The sequence below is a fragment of the Phoenix dactylifera genome, chromosome 1 (assembly GCF_051530095.1).
Source record: "Phoenix dactylifera cultivar Ajwa chromosome 1, Ajwa_hap1_PhDact_Kaust_v1.1, whole genome shotgun sequence".
In the NCBI taxonomy this organism is placed as follows: domain Eukaryota; kingdom Viridiplantae; phylum Streptophyta; class Magnoliopsida; order Arecales; family Arecaceae; genus Phoenix; species Phoenix dactylifera.
In genome coordinates this window covers 35,468,928-35,483,228 of record NC_143190.1, presented here as the reverse complement: position 1 = coordinate 35,483,228, position 14,301 = coordinate 35,468,928, and the positions used below count along the sequence as shown (strand labels likewise).

The 14,301-nt window shown below is 40.7% G+C and overlaps 2 protein-coding genes across 51 annotated transcripts in view; both read right to left on the bottom strand.

Annotated features, from left to right (window-relative positions):
* Positions 1 to 11,652, bottom strand: part of LOC103697938 (nuclear transcription factor Y subunit C-9-like) — a 42,465-nt gene extending 30,813 nt beyond the window's left edge. For 8 of the 50 annotated variants that reach the window (XR_016413067.1, XR_016413071.1, XR_016413079.1 and 5 more), the window contains exons 1-10: positions 11,412 to 11,634; positions 10,721 to 11,317; positions 10,030 to 10,626; positions 9,339 to 9,935; positions 8,646 to 9,245; positions 8,395 to 8,552; positions 8,069 to 8,154; positions 7,889 to 7,975; positions 7,376 to 7,801; positions 5,364 to 5,441 (exon numbers count right to left, since the gene is read on the bottom strand). Coding sequence is in view for 6 of the 50 variants with exons in the window: in XM_089930586.1 (XP_089786712.1) it covers positions 5,364 to 5,441; positions 7,376 to 7,420 (123 nt within the window). In the remaining 44 variants the exon portion in view is untranslated. The other 42 variants (XR_016413046.1, XR_016413072.1, XR_016413062.1 and 39 more) reach the window with 34 other exon arrangements.
* Positions 778 to 5,357, bottom strand: LOC148715192 (uncharacterized). Its single transcript, XM_089927374.1, has 2 exons — positions 3,696 to 5,357; positions 778 to 3,353 (listed from the first exon to the last, which is right to left on the bottom strand). Exons 1-2 carry the CDS (start codon positions 4,092 to 4,094, stop codon positions 2,781 to 2,783), a joined length of 972 nt encoding a protein of 323 aa, XP_089783500.1. The 5' UTR covers positions 4,095 to 5,357; the 3' UTR covers positions 778 to 2,780.
* Positions 11,653 to 14,301: the final 2,649 nt, after the last annotated feature.

The following is a 14,301-nucleotide window of genomic DNA, read 5'->3' as shown; positions in this document are numbered from 1 at the left end:
TATGAGAGTTTGGTTTCCAATGTGATAAATACAAAATTATATGTGCAGCCAATGTAGAAATGGAGTCCACTGCTAACAAAAATAATGCGGCAGAAGATCATTGGCTTGTATTTCTCTTTCCTTTTCAGATATTGCAAGCATTAGAAAAAACACTCAAGAGCAAGAACTTCCTTTGTTGTCAATCTTGTAAATGATTCTTGTATTTCTTTCACAGTAGCCAGACATTTTTCTGAAAAAATATAAAAGTACCTTGCAAGGAAGAAACAATGCAATTTGTCACCACCTTCACACATTGAGAAGGTACTTTGATACCACCTTATAAAAGCTAGGCATTACATGGCTTACTGGCTTATTTCAATCATGCATCCTTTTATGACCTTCCCAAATAAAAGCGATATATCTTGAAACTCTTGACAAAATTTAAAGTAATAATCAAGGTTCGCCGTACCGGTCCGGGTCGGTGTACCGGTGGCCGGCCGGACCGGTACAGTACCGGTGGCCGGCCGGACCGGTACAGTACCGGTGGCCGGCCGGACCGGTACAGTCCGGTCCGTACCGGTACCGTACCGGTCAGTACCGATACCGTACCGGCCGGTTCGCAGAGCCAGACATTTTTTTTTTTAAATGTTGTCTCTGTTGAATCTTAAATTAAGTAAAAATTGATGTTTTTTTATTGCTTTTTTCATGATTTTTGATGTTTTTATATTTAAAATTAAGGTTGAAATTTGAAACATATATGATGCATGATTGCATGTTATGTTTTCCTCCCGTTCCAAATGATAAAATCATACACATAAAATATTTTCAAATTAAGATACAATCATTTACATACATTTAAAGTACTATAGGATATCTAAAATCGGGACAAGTGCCGATGGCTCTAGTAGATATCTGGATCATAAGTATAATCAGGAGGAGGCAAATCAACCCAATCAGAAGGACGCGCGCCAGATTATAAGAATTTCGGATCTCTCGCTCACGCTCTGGCTCTGAGAGGTGTCTTCTGATTGTGTAGGGGCCCATCCAAATATGGCGGAAGCAAAATCCAATGCACCATATCCATATTCGTCAGGCTGAGGCTGTGGATAATAGAATCCGTATCCGTATGTTGTCGGATCTGCAGTCGTATCCTGTCTTCCTGAACGACCTCGAGGAGCCCGTCTTCTATATCCAATGATATCCTCACGAAATCTATCAGGTGGTCGACCGTGGTCCGTATCCTGTGTAGCACCCACAAAATTGGGACTCACCGGTGAAATAAAGACCACCCTCCGGCTGTGTCTCATGAGTACCATATTGTCCTCCGCTCCCTCCATGGCTAGAAGATCCATCACCATCAGAACCTTCATCGCTGCTAGTCCAAGTCTCTTCCTCGACACTCTCCATTGGGATTCTTTGTTTTCCTTTCCTGGCCCTCTCTGTCTGGCTCCCCTGTGCCTGCGGCTGATCAGCTCTGAAAATGCGTGAAATATTACGCTCAGTCCATTGCTCTGGATCGACCCCAGCTTCGGTGGCTATGAAGGTAGCTGGTCGTGGAGACGATCCTGGCTCGTCAAGCTCGGGCTCCTGCTGCTGGCCTACAAGCCAACCGAGTAGTGGATCATCGTCATCAGCGGTGAAGGATCCGTAAATCGGATCTGTATACTTGAGCTCCACTTCTTTCTGGATGCACTTTAGCCTCAACCGCAAATTATAATGCACATAAACAAGGTCGTTGAGGCGCTTTTGCGTCAAACGGTTTCTTTGTTTGCTGTGGATAAGGGCGAAGGTGGACCAATTGCACTCACATCCACTAGAAGAGACTGTTTGGAAGAGGATCCGGATAGCTATCCGCTTTAGATTTCTCGCGGATCCGCCAAAATGCACCCACCATTTAACTGCAAAAATATTTATGAAAATTACATATATGATAGTTCCATAATAGTAACTAAGTAACACCAGGTGAATGTTTTCCTGATGTGTCACGTACCTGGATTCATATTGTGTTTGCTGACGACAGCTGCTCGGCCAAAACTGTAGCTGCCCTCTCTAAATAATTTGCTATGTGAAAAATAAGCATAAGAAAACCATGTTAATAATTGAAGATGCCGATATACTTACACATGCTGGTAATTACTAAATCATAATTACCTCTTCAAGACATAAGGCCGCTTTTTCTGGATCTGCCTCCATCTTGTAAATCACATTACGCAAAGCATCCAGAAGTGTTTCATCCATACCAATTCCATCTATGCTGTACTGAAACCGGGGGTTTAGGTAGTATGCTGCACATATACGAGACTATCTTAGCATAATTATATAATTATATCCATCACTATAATTGTCACTATAATTATATCTTAACTTACCTGCTAGATGTAATTCCGTACCCATTTGCGCTCCCCACCATTGCTCAATGATGTTGATGTATGACCGGCCATGTGCTGGATCTGCCTCCATAATCTGATCCTTTGCCTTGACCATCATGTGATACAAAAATCCCATCTGGGGTAGATCTCGCTATCTACGGCCCGCAGCACTTCATATAATGGTTTGATAGCTTTGACTATTGTAGTAGCCCGCTGCCAGAATGGTTGTCTCGTCACCAAGTCTTCTATCTTGCTCCCTTCAGTGTCGGCATAAGAATATCTACTATCATACCACTCGGAACTGGCAAACATCTGACGTAGGGCTCCTCTCTTCTCGAGTATGCTATCAAGTGCGATGAAGTTGGTAGCAAACCGTGTGACTCCTGATCTCAGAATCTCTCCCCCTGCATACTTTCTCATCAATGAAAGGACTCAGTTATGGTTATAAATATACCTGGTAATGCGTTGGGCTGTCTCCACCGTTTGTTGCACCCTACGGATCTTTCCAATGTCCATCAACATAAGATCGATACAATGTGCAGCACATGGGGTCCAGAAAATATGTGGCCGCCGCTCCATCAAGACCTGCCCGGCAGCCTTATATTGCGGCCCATTATCAATGACGACCTGCACGACATTCTCCTCTCCTACCAGATCAATCACATCCTCCATAAGTTTCAGCATGTACGAGGTGTTGTGCACATAAGCCGAAGCATCAATCGACTTGTGGAAGAAGGTCTTAGCATCACAGTATGTCAGGAAGTTGATGATGCTCCGCCTGGTCGGACCGGTCCAACCATCGCACATGATGGTTAGTCCATATATGGGCCACTTGCTCTTGTAGGAGTCAATCCAATTCTCCAGCTCCTTATTGTTGTCAAGAAGCTCACCGTATATGTCCTTCGGGCCTGGAGGAGCTACACCAGGACCGGCAGCTTGTATGGCGGCAATGGCAGATCTGTAGTATGTATTGTCTGCCACATTCGCTGGGATGTGGCTGAAGTGAAATCAGGATCCAATTGCTCGCCACATAGTTTTCTTCTTATCCTTCATCCACATTGTGTCTAACCTCTGCTGCCTTGAATCTCTACTGGGGAGAGCATGCGGATCTACATCATGAATTGTCGCTCCTTGTGGAATTTCTCTAGATGACTTCTTTCGGCTACCAAAACTACCCAGCATAGATGAAATCCGGCCACGTTCTTTGCCGACGCCCTCTCTAACTGAAGTTGTCCTCAAGAACTCTGGATCTTGTCTAGTGCTCCCAGAACCGCCGCCCGACTCGTATGCAGAGGGCCCAAATCGAGCCCTATGCCTGGCCACCTCCTCCTGCTGCCACTAATCATCCAGGCTTGCATGCATGGCCGCCTGAATATCTGCCTCCTCCTCATCTAGATCCTCGACCTCCTCTAGCTCCCTAGAGTGATAAGAAGGTGGCTCTGCCGCTTGGCGATCGACCTCCGCCCTCTTCTTGGAAGCCATCTCCTTCGCTTCTTTGGCCTCAGCGAGATTCTGCCTCATCAGCACACGAATCTCGCTAGGACAATTTGGGCACGTAGCAACCTCACCGGAATTTCCGGCTAAGTGTTGCTTCAACCTGGTTACCCCTCCTCCCTTGAAAACTTTGTCGCAAAACTTGCATTGAAACTGGTGTCGTTGCCCCTCACTTCCAAGTCTTCGCCCATAAGACCAGCCAATATCACGCTTTGCAGAGTTCGTTTTTCTTGATGGCTCCATTTCTATCATAAAAGGACAACTTATCAAAAAATTAAGCTAATAAAGTAAATTTTTGCATTATCTTATTATTTAAGTAATTTATAAACTATTTTTTTAAATAAATTATTAACAAAATTAATGAAATAACATAGGACAAAAAAACCGCACCTTAAATAGTCTCCGCTGGATTTTTTGGGCAGGACCTCCTCCTCAATTTGTGGGCTATCTCTCAAATCTTCCCGTCTCTGATTACTCTTTAGAGGCTCATTCCTGGATTTTAGTTATTCTGGAGTTATTAACAGAGCCTCTCGTTCGGTTTTTATAACCGAACGAGCGAGGAGAGGCCACTTCTTTCGTGCTGTCAACTCAAAAAAATAAGTGGTCGAGAGCCACTTCTTTTTTTAAAACAAAAGTATCAGAAAAGAAGTGGCCGAGAGGCCACTTCTTTGTATTTTTGATAGGAAGGAGTGGCCGGAGGCCACTTCCTTTCCCATCAAAAAAAAAAGCTGTGGCCAACAGGCCACAGCTTTTTTTTTTATTTGAAAGAAGTGGCCCGTGGGCCACTTCTTCCTTAAAACCACGCGCGGGCGCGTGGTTTTAAAAACCACAGCGCGTGGCGCTGTGGTTCCCAAAAAAAAAAGACCCGGCTTTTTTTTTTTGAAAGAAGTGGCCCGTCCTTAAAACCACGCGCGGCGGGTGGTTTTAAAAACCATAGCGCGAGGCGTTGTGGTTCCCCCCCCCAAAAAAAAACCGTACCAGTACGAACCGGCCGGTTCGCACCGGTACGAGGCAGGTACCAAGCGGTACCGGCCGGTACGGGCTCCGTACCGGCCGGTTCGCAGATGAAAACCGGAAAATACCGGTTTTCATCTGTTTTCGGTACCGGTCAAGGACCGGACCGGTATGGGCCGGTACGGCTTTCCTTGGTAATAATAGTCAGGCCCTCTCACCCTCATTTAACTAAAAAAGAATAAGCATTTATATGGCCTTCCAATTATTTTGCACTCGAAAGGCATCATGTATCATATTGTACAAATAAAACTGAGTATGCAAGTGTTTGACCCTCCTTTGATTTGAATTACATAGCATTTCAGAACACATGGCAATCAAAGTTAATACTACATCCCATCTAAAGTTCCTCATGGTAAGTAAGAATTGTCATCTTCCTCAACCTAGTTAAACTTATCTCTAGATACTGCAGTTGATGGTTTAAAAGAATGACGAGCACAGCACTACTGACCACTAATTTCATATAATAAATGTCAAACATAGAAAGAACTTCAAGATTTGTTCACATACCACAAGACCAACATCAGCAACCACTCTTAAGATGAGTTCCAAGCTAACATCCTCCCCAGGCTGACCAAGAACTAGAACCTTCAAAAAAGCAGCAACAAGATGCTTATACAGAGAAAAAAAAATAGAAACACCTTGTGAATGAGACCCCAACTATAACTTTAATAGCTATACTGATATAACTAATCAATTATGGGATACATACGCCAAAGTTTCAGGTATAATGATATAGGAAATCCAACTGATTCAAAATCTTCATATAGGACCAGTTATGTCCTTTCAGTTTGTGTACCATTAAGTGAAAATCAAAAGGCTTAAAATATAATGTTATGTGAAACATTTGTGAATAAATTATGTGATATATACTGCTAATAGCAAATAAATTATGCGATATGCCAAGGTTTAAGGTATAATGTTATAGGAAATCCAACCGTTTCAAAATCTTCATATAGGTTTAGGTATTCTCCTTGTGTTAAGGCTTTGATCCTTTCAGTTTGTGTACCATTAGCAAAAGTCAAAAGGGATAGAAATATTTTATAGCTCCTCTGTCATTTTCTTGCTTACTCTAGCATGTGGTTTTCCTTCTGTGATCTTGACAGTGTTTGTCTAATGGATCAAGATACATATCAAAAATTAGATTACCGCATCTACAAACTCAACCATAGATTGCAAATTAACATATGCTCAAAGTAGATCAGATCAGAAGGCAAGTTTCAACAGTCATGATAGTGTGTAGTGGTAGATCTTTAAATTTTGAGGTTGTAGTTAAAGGTCTAGTATGCTTACAAGTTATGTTTCATTCTTTGGTCTTTTGAAATTTATCCGTTATATTTTGCAGAATTAATTTGGTTAAACATTAAAAGAGGAGTAAATTTTAAAATTTTTAAAAAAATATCTGCCATAGTTTTTTGTGTATGACCAGAACCCATGGCGAAGCAAGGTTTATTGCTTACTTTTGAGTTCTCAGAAATCTTTGGGAATTAAAAGCAGAAACTGTCATGAAATGATAAGGTCAGCTCAGCCTGTTCACAACTCATCTCAACTTTTAGAGCTAATTTAATCTTTTCATTAATAGTCTATCTCCTTTTTGTCTTCATCTTCGGTAAAAAAGGTTCAAATTATATCATTCCTGATCCTTCTTGCATCACATCTTAAATATTAACAACCAATTTCCCCTAGAGAGAGAAATGTGAGATGAACTTACTCAAAAGCCTAGCTAACATCTTCAGATAAAGTTCAAAGGATATTGTAGCCATATCATTCACATATTAATCAGAGTCAGAGGTAGCAGTATATGTGTTATATACACAAATTTAATGTTATGGAATTTGGACAAATTGATGCATGTCAACCAATAAATTAGGTACATGCAAATAGCAGAGATTGCATATGTACATTGCAAAACCTTCAAACCAAGGTCCGCCGTACCGGTCCGGATCGGCGTACCGGTGGCCGGCCGGACCGGTACGGTACCGGTCCGGACCACTTCCGTACCGGTCCGGACCACTTTCTTTCCCATCAAAAAAAAAAAAAAACCACAGCGAGGCGCTGTGGTTCCCCCCCCCCCCAAAAAAAAAAACACCGTACCGGTGCGAACCGGCCGGTTCGCACCGGTACGAGGCCGGTACCAAGCGGTACCGGCCGGTACGGTCTCCGTACCGGCCGGTTCACAGAAGAAAACCGGAAATACCGGTTTTCATCTGTGTCCGGTACCGGTCAGGGACCGGACCGGTACGTACCGGCCGAACCGGGCCGGTACGGCATTCCTTGCTTCAAACTAAGAGTATCAACTAATACACATGACTAATATTTATATTTTTATTTGAGTATTTTTAGCTGCAAAAAGTTGGTTTCCTTAGCAGTCATTCATGAGATCATAAAGCAATGAAAGACACCATTTACAAGGTTCTAGAAGTCTTGATTGTGTACTTTTTATTTTACAACATCAACTATTATTGCGATGAATGCAGTCAAGTGTTGGTCCCTGCTGCAATAACACAGTGACAGAAGCTTACATCGTCACTTTCATCTCTCATCACATTACTAGATAGTGCCGTCATCCTTTTCCTTCTATGTTCAGGCAACTCTAACTAGCTAATCTGTGAAAAAGAAAAGGGCATGACATGTATAACAGTGAATAAGTGAATAAAAGTTAATTAAGCACTACAGTAAAATGAAAATATTGTGTATTGACTATTAGGCTTAATCTTCGTGCTTCTTTAGCACATACTAGAATTATAAAGAGACATCAAAATTACATAAGCATATTTTATTATACTGCATACCACAGCATGCAAAAAAAATTGAAACTTTCTGAAACCTTTCCTTCCCTACTTTCTTGACACCCTCTTATGTCGAATCTAATAATTCAAAGCTACTCCTTACACTGACCAAGCTAGTGATGTCAATGATTGATGCTCTGTTTCACATTAGCTGCAACACTGTGAATAGCAAGAATTATATCATACAACAAAAACCATGATGGAGACAATAACATAAACCTCACCAACACAGAGAACTAAACTGACCTGAAAAATTGTAGCATTAGCAAGACGTTTAACGGATCTCACATTGAGAGTTTCATTTACCATCTTCACGTAAAACTCCACAATCTCCTGTTCCATCAAATCAAAAACGTTCATATCAAACTAAACAAGCCATTTGCAAAGCATCAGATAGAATCTTAAAACAAAGACACAAATGACCACCTGCAACAATACAGACATTGTATAGCACAGGAATTGAACACCAAAAAACCAGCCCGGTGGTAATTATCTGGATCTTCCTCCCTTTTCTGCAGCCAAGAATGTATAAATTGATGATACTCTGATAATCATTAATCAGCACTAATCAATTTCTTGGATCTTGGCTTGTACAACCAAATTTCATATGACCTGGAATCCTTTAAAAGTGATTTTTCAAAATAAAACAAGAAGGGCAAGTAAATCACGAATTGAGAGAAAAGTCTAATTCAAAACAGATGTACCCAAAATCAACTAATAAACCCAAGAAAAATCACAAAAGAAATGGAGACCTCGACGAGGTAGTTGCTTAGGTATGTGACAGCATTCTCCCTAAGATCTTAGTCGACGAAATCAACTATAGCCTGGGGCATCATCATTGGCCTCTTCATCCACTTCACCTTGTGCTTCTTCTTGCCCAAATTTTTCCCCTCCTTCACCCTGGAGAGCTCTGGAAACCCGCCAAAAGGAAAGAGAGAGCGCCATCAAGAATCAAGATGGAAGAAAGAAAGAAAGGGGGCGGAAACATGGGGAAAGGTGGGACCTTGATCGATCTTGGAGGCATGGAGGAGGCTTAGAGTTCTTTCCTCCCATCACTGCTCCTCTTCTTGCTGCTCCAGGTCGCGCAGGCCATCCTCCATGGGTTTAAAAAGGGAAACAAACGACCACCTGCAACAATCCAGACATTGCAGCATAGGAATTGAACACCAAAAAACCAGCCCGGTGGTAATTATCTGGATTTTCCTCCCTTTTTCTGCAGCCAAGAATGTATAAATTGATGATACTCTGATAATCATTAATCACCGCTAATCAATTTCTTGGATCTTGGTTTGTACAACCAAATTTCATATGACCTGGAATCCTTTAAAAGCGATTTTTCAAAATAGAACAAGAAGGGCATGTAAATCACGAATTGAGAGAAAAGTCAAACTATGCACCCCAAATCAACAAAGAAACCCAAGAAAATTCAAAAAAGAAATGGAGACCTCGACGAGGTAGTTGCTTAGGTATGTGACAGCATTCTCCCTAAGATCTTAGTCGACGAAATCGACTATAGCCTGGGGCATCATCATTGGCCTCTTCATCCACTTCACCTTGTGCTTCTTCTTGCCCAAATTTTTCCCCTCCTTCACCCTGGAGAGCTCTGGAAACCCGCCAAAAGGAAAGAGAGAGCGCCATCAAGAATCAAGATGGAAGAAAGAAAGAAAGGGGGCGGAAACATGGGGAAAGGTGGGACCTTGATCGATCCTGGAGGCATGGAGGAGGCTTAGAGTTCTTTCCTCCCATCGCTGCTCCTCTTCTTGCTGCTCCGGGTAGCGCAGGCCATCCTCCATGGGTTTAAAAAGGGAAACAAACGACCACCTGCAACAATCCAGACATTGCAGCAAAGGAATTGAACACCAAAAAACCAGCCCGGTGGTAATTATCTGGATTTTCCTCCCTTTTTCTGCAGCCAAGAATGTATAAATTGATGATACTCTGATAATCATTAATCACCGCTAATCAATTTCTTGGATCTTGGTTTGTACAACCAAATTTCATATGACATGGAATCCTTTAAAAGCGATTTTTCAAAATAGAACAAGAAGGGCATGTAAATCACGAATTGAGAGAAAAGTCTAACTATGTACCCAAAATCAACAAAGAAACCCAAGAAAATTCAAAAAAGAAATGGAGACCTCGACGAGGTAGTTGCTTAGGTATCTGATGGCGTTCTCCCTAAGATCTTAGTCGACGAACTCGACGACGGCGTGGGCCATCGTCATTGGCCTCATCATCCACTTCACCTTGTGCTTCTTGCCCAACTTTTTCCCCTCCTTCGCCCCGGAGAGATCTGCAAACCCACCAAAAGGAAAGAGAGAGCGTCATCAAAGAATCAAGATGGAAGAAAGAAAGAAAGGGGGCGGAAACATGGGGACAGGTGGGACCTTGATCGATCTTGGAGGCATGGAGGAGGCTTAGAGTTCTTTCCTCCCATCGCTGCTCCTCTTCTTGCTGCTCCGGGTCGCGCAGGCCATCCTCCATGGGTTTAAATAGGGAAACAAACGACCACCTGCAACAATCCAGACATTGCAGCATAGGAATTGAACACCAAAAAACCAGCCCGGTGGTAATTATCTGGATTTTCCTCCCTTTTTCTGCAGCCAAGAATGTATAAATTGATGATACTCTGATAATCATTAATCACCGCTAATCAATTTCTTGGATCTTGGTTTGTACAACCAAATTTCATATGACCTGGAATCCTTTAAAAGCGATTTTTCAAAATAGAACAAGAAGGGAATGTAAATCACGAATTGAGAGAAAAGTCTAACTATGTACCCAAAATCAACAAAGAAACCCAAGAAAATTCAAAAAAGAAATGGAGACCTCGACGAGGTAGTTGCTTAGGTATCTGATGGCGTTCTCCCTAAGATCTTAGACGACGAACTCGACGACGGCGTGGGCCATCGTCATTGGCTTCATCATCCACTTCACCTTGTGCTTCTTGCCCAACTTTTTCCCCTCCTTCGCCCCGGAGAGATCTGCAAACCCACCAAAAGGAAAGAGAGAGCGTCATCAAAGAATCAAGATGGAAGAAAGAAAGAAAGGAGGCGGAAACATGGGGAAAGGTGGGACCTTGATCGATCTTGGAGGCATGGAGGAGGCTTAGAGTTCTTTCCTCCCATCGCTGCTCCTCTTCTTGCTGCTCCGGGTCCCGCAGGCCATCCTCCATGGGTTTAAATAGGGAAACAAACGAACACCTGCAACAATCCAGACATTGCAGCATAGGAATTGAACACCAAAAAACCAGCCCGGTGGTAATTATCTGGATTTTCCTCCCTTTTTCTGCAGCCAAGAATGTATAAATTGATGATACTCTGATAATCATTAATCACCGCTAATCAATTTCTTGGATCTTGGTTTGTACAACCAAATTTCATATGACCTGGAATCCTTTAAAAGCGATTTTTCAAAATAGAACAAGAAGGGCATGTAAATCACGAATTGAGAGAAAAGTCTAACTATGTACCCAAAATCAACAAAGAAACCCAAGAAAATTCAAAAAAGAAATGGAGACCTCGACGAGGTAGTTGCTTAGGTATCTGATGGCGTTCTCCCTAAGATCTTAGACGACGAACTCGACGATGGCGTGGGCCATCGTCATTGGCCTCATCATCCACTTCACCTTGTGCTTCTTGCCCAACTTTTTCCCCTCCTTCGCCCCGGAGAGATCTGCAAACCCACCAAAAGGAAAGAGAGAGCGTCATCAAAGAATCAAGATGGAAGAAAGAAAGAAAGGGGGCGGAAACATGGGGAAAGGTGGGACCTTGATCGATCTTGGAGTCTTGGAGGAGGCTTAGAGTTCTTTCCTCCCATCGCTGCTCCTCTTCTTTCTTCTCCGGCCCGCCGGGTCGCGGAGGCTTCCCTTCCCCCATCTCCGCCATTTTTCCCGGCCTTCAAGTTTCTTGGGCTGAGAAAGAGACGTTGGGGGGGGGGGGGGGGGGGGGGGCGGGCGGGCAGTCGGAAGGGAGGAGAGAGAGAGAGAGGAGTCGGTGGCAATTTGGGCTGTGGCGAAGGGTTTAAATAGGGAAGACGAGGTAATATATATAAGGGTTTTTTTAGCATGATTACCCTTTTCAAAATTTAAATTTTGCTCAATACCCTTTTTCAAAATTTAAAATTGACGTGCACGTATACGTAATACGTATCCGTAAACGTATACGTATACGTAAACGTAAAACGTAAACGTAAACGTATACGTAAACATAAAACGTAAAACGTAAAACGTATACGGATACGTAATACGTATACGTAAACGTAAACGTAAAACGGATACGTAAACGTAAAACGTAAACGCATACGTAAACGTAAAACGTAAACGCATACGTAAACGTAAAACGTAAAACGTATACGTAAACGTATACGTAAACGTAAACGTAAACATATAAGGTATACGTAAACGTATACGTATACGTAAAACGTAAAACGTATACGTAAACGTAAACGTAAAACGTATACGTAAAACGTAAAACGTATACGTAAAACGTAAAAGGTAAAACGTAAAACGTATACGTAAAACGTAAAACGTAAAACGTATACGGATACGTAAACGTAAACGTAAATTACGTTTACGTTTTACGTTTACGTATACGTTTACGTTTTATGTTTTACGTTTTACGTTTACGTTTTACGTTTACGTTTTACGTTTACGTATACGTATACGTTTACGTATACGTAATACGTATACGTATACGTTTACGTATACCTTTTACGTTTACGTTTACGTTTACGTTTTATGTTTACGTATACGCATACGTTTACGTTTTACGTTTACGTATCCGTATATTACGTATACGTATGTTACGTATACGTTTACGTTTACGTATACGTATACGTTTACGTATACCTTTTACGTTTACGTTTACGTATACGTATACGTTTACGTTTTACGTTTACGTTTTACGTTTACGTATTACGTTTACGTTTTACGTTTACGTATACGTATTACGTATACGTTTACGTTTACGTATACCTTTTCGTATACGTTTACGTTTACGTTTACGTATACGTATTACGTTTACGTTTACATTTTATGTAAAACGTATACGTTTACGTATACCTTTTACGTGTACGTATACGTTTTACGTTTTACGTTTTACGTATACGTTTTACATTTATGTTTTACGTTTTACGTCTACGTAGACGTTTACGTATACGTATACGTTTAAGTTTTACGTTTACGTTTTACGTTTATGTTTTACGTTTTACGTTTACGTTTACGTTTTACGTTTACGTTTTACGTTTTACGTATACGTATACGTTTACGTATACGTATTACGTATACGTTTACGTTTACGTATACGTATACGTTTACGTATATCTTTTACGTTTACGTTTACGTTTACGTTTTACGTTTACGTTTATGTTTTACGTTTACGTTTTACGTTTACGTATAGGTATACGTTTACGTTTTACGTTTACGTATACGTAATACGTATACGTATATTACGTATACGTTTACGTTTCCGTATACCTTTTACGTTTACGTTTACGTATACGTATACGTTTACGTTTTACGTTTACGTTTTACGTTTACGTATACGTTTACGTATACGTTTACGTTTACGTATACGTATACGTTTACGTTTACGTATACGTATACGTTTCCGTATACCTTTTACGTTTACGTTTACGTTTACGTTTTACGTTTACATTTACGTTTTACGTTTACGTTTTACGTTTACACGTTTACGTTTTACGTTTACGTTTTACGTTTACGTATACGTATACATTTAATATATACGTTTACGTTTACGTATACGTATACGTATACGTATTACGTATACGTAGACCTTTTACGTTTACATTTACGCTTTACGTTTACGATTTACGTTTACGTATACGTAATACGTATACGTAAACGTAAACGTATATATAATACGTATACGTATACGTATACGTATACATTTACGTTTACGTTTTACGTTTACGTATACGTATACGTTTACGTTTTACGTTTACGTATACGTATACATTTACGTATCGTTTCCGTATACGTATTACGTATCCGTATACGTTTTACGTTTTACGTTTTACGTATACGGTTTACGTTTACGTTTACCTAAACGTTTTACGTATACGGTTTACGTTTACGTTTACCTATACGTTTTACGTTTACGTATACGTTTACGTTATACGTTTTACGTTTTACGTATACGTATACGTTTACGTATACCTTTTACGTTTACGTTTATGTATACGTATACGTTTACGTTTACGTCTACGTTTTACGTTTACGTTTACGTTTACGTATACGTTTTACGTTTACGTTTACATTTTACGTAAAACGTATACGTTTACGTATACCTTTTACGTGTACGTATACGTTTTACGTTTTACGTTTTACGTTTTACGTATACGTTTTATATATATGTTTTACGTTTTACATATACGTATACGTTTACGTTTACGTTTACGTTCACGTATACGTTTTACGTTTACGTATAGGTTTTACGTTTTACATTTTACGTATACGTTTTACGTTTACGTATACGTTTTACGTTTACGTTTACGTATACGTATACGTTTTACATTTTACGTATACGTATATGTTTACGTATACCTTTTATGTTTACGTTTACGTATACGTATACGTTTACGTTTATGTATACGTTTTACGTTTTACGTTTACGTATACGTTTACGTTTTACGTTTAC

Excerpts from the sequence above, each read along its gene's own strand:
- LOC148715192 (XM_089927374.1), bottom strand. The coding sequence starts at position 4,094 with ATGATAGAAATGGAGCCATCAAGAAAAACGAACTCTGCAAAGCGTGAT. Across the intron at positions 3,354-3,695 it reads CGGCCATGCATGCAAGCCTG|CACTTCAGCCACATCCCAGC; the intron begins GATGATTAGTGG and ends GGATCCTGATTT.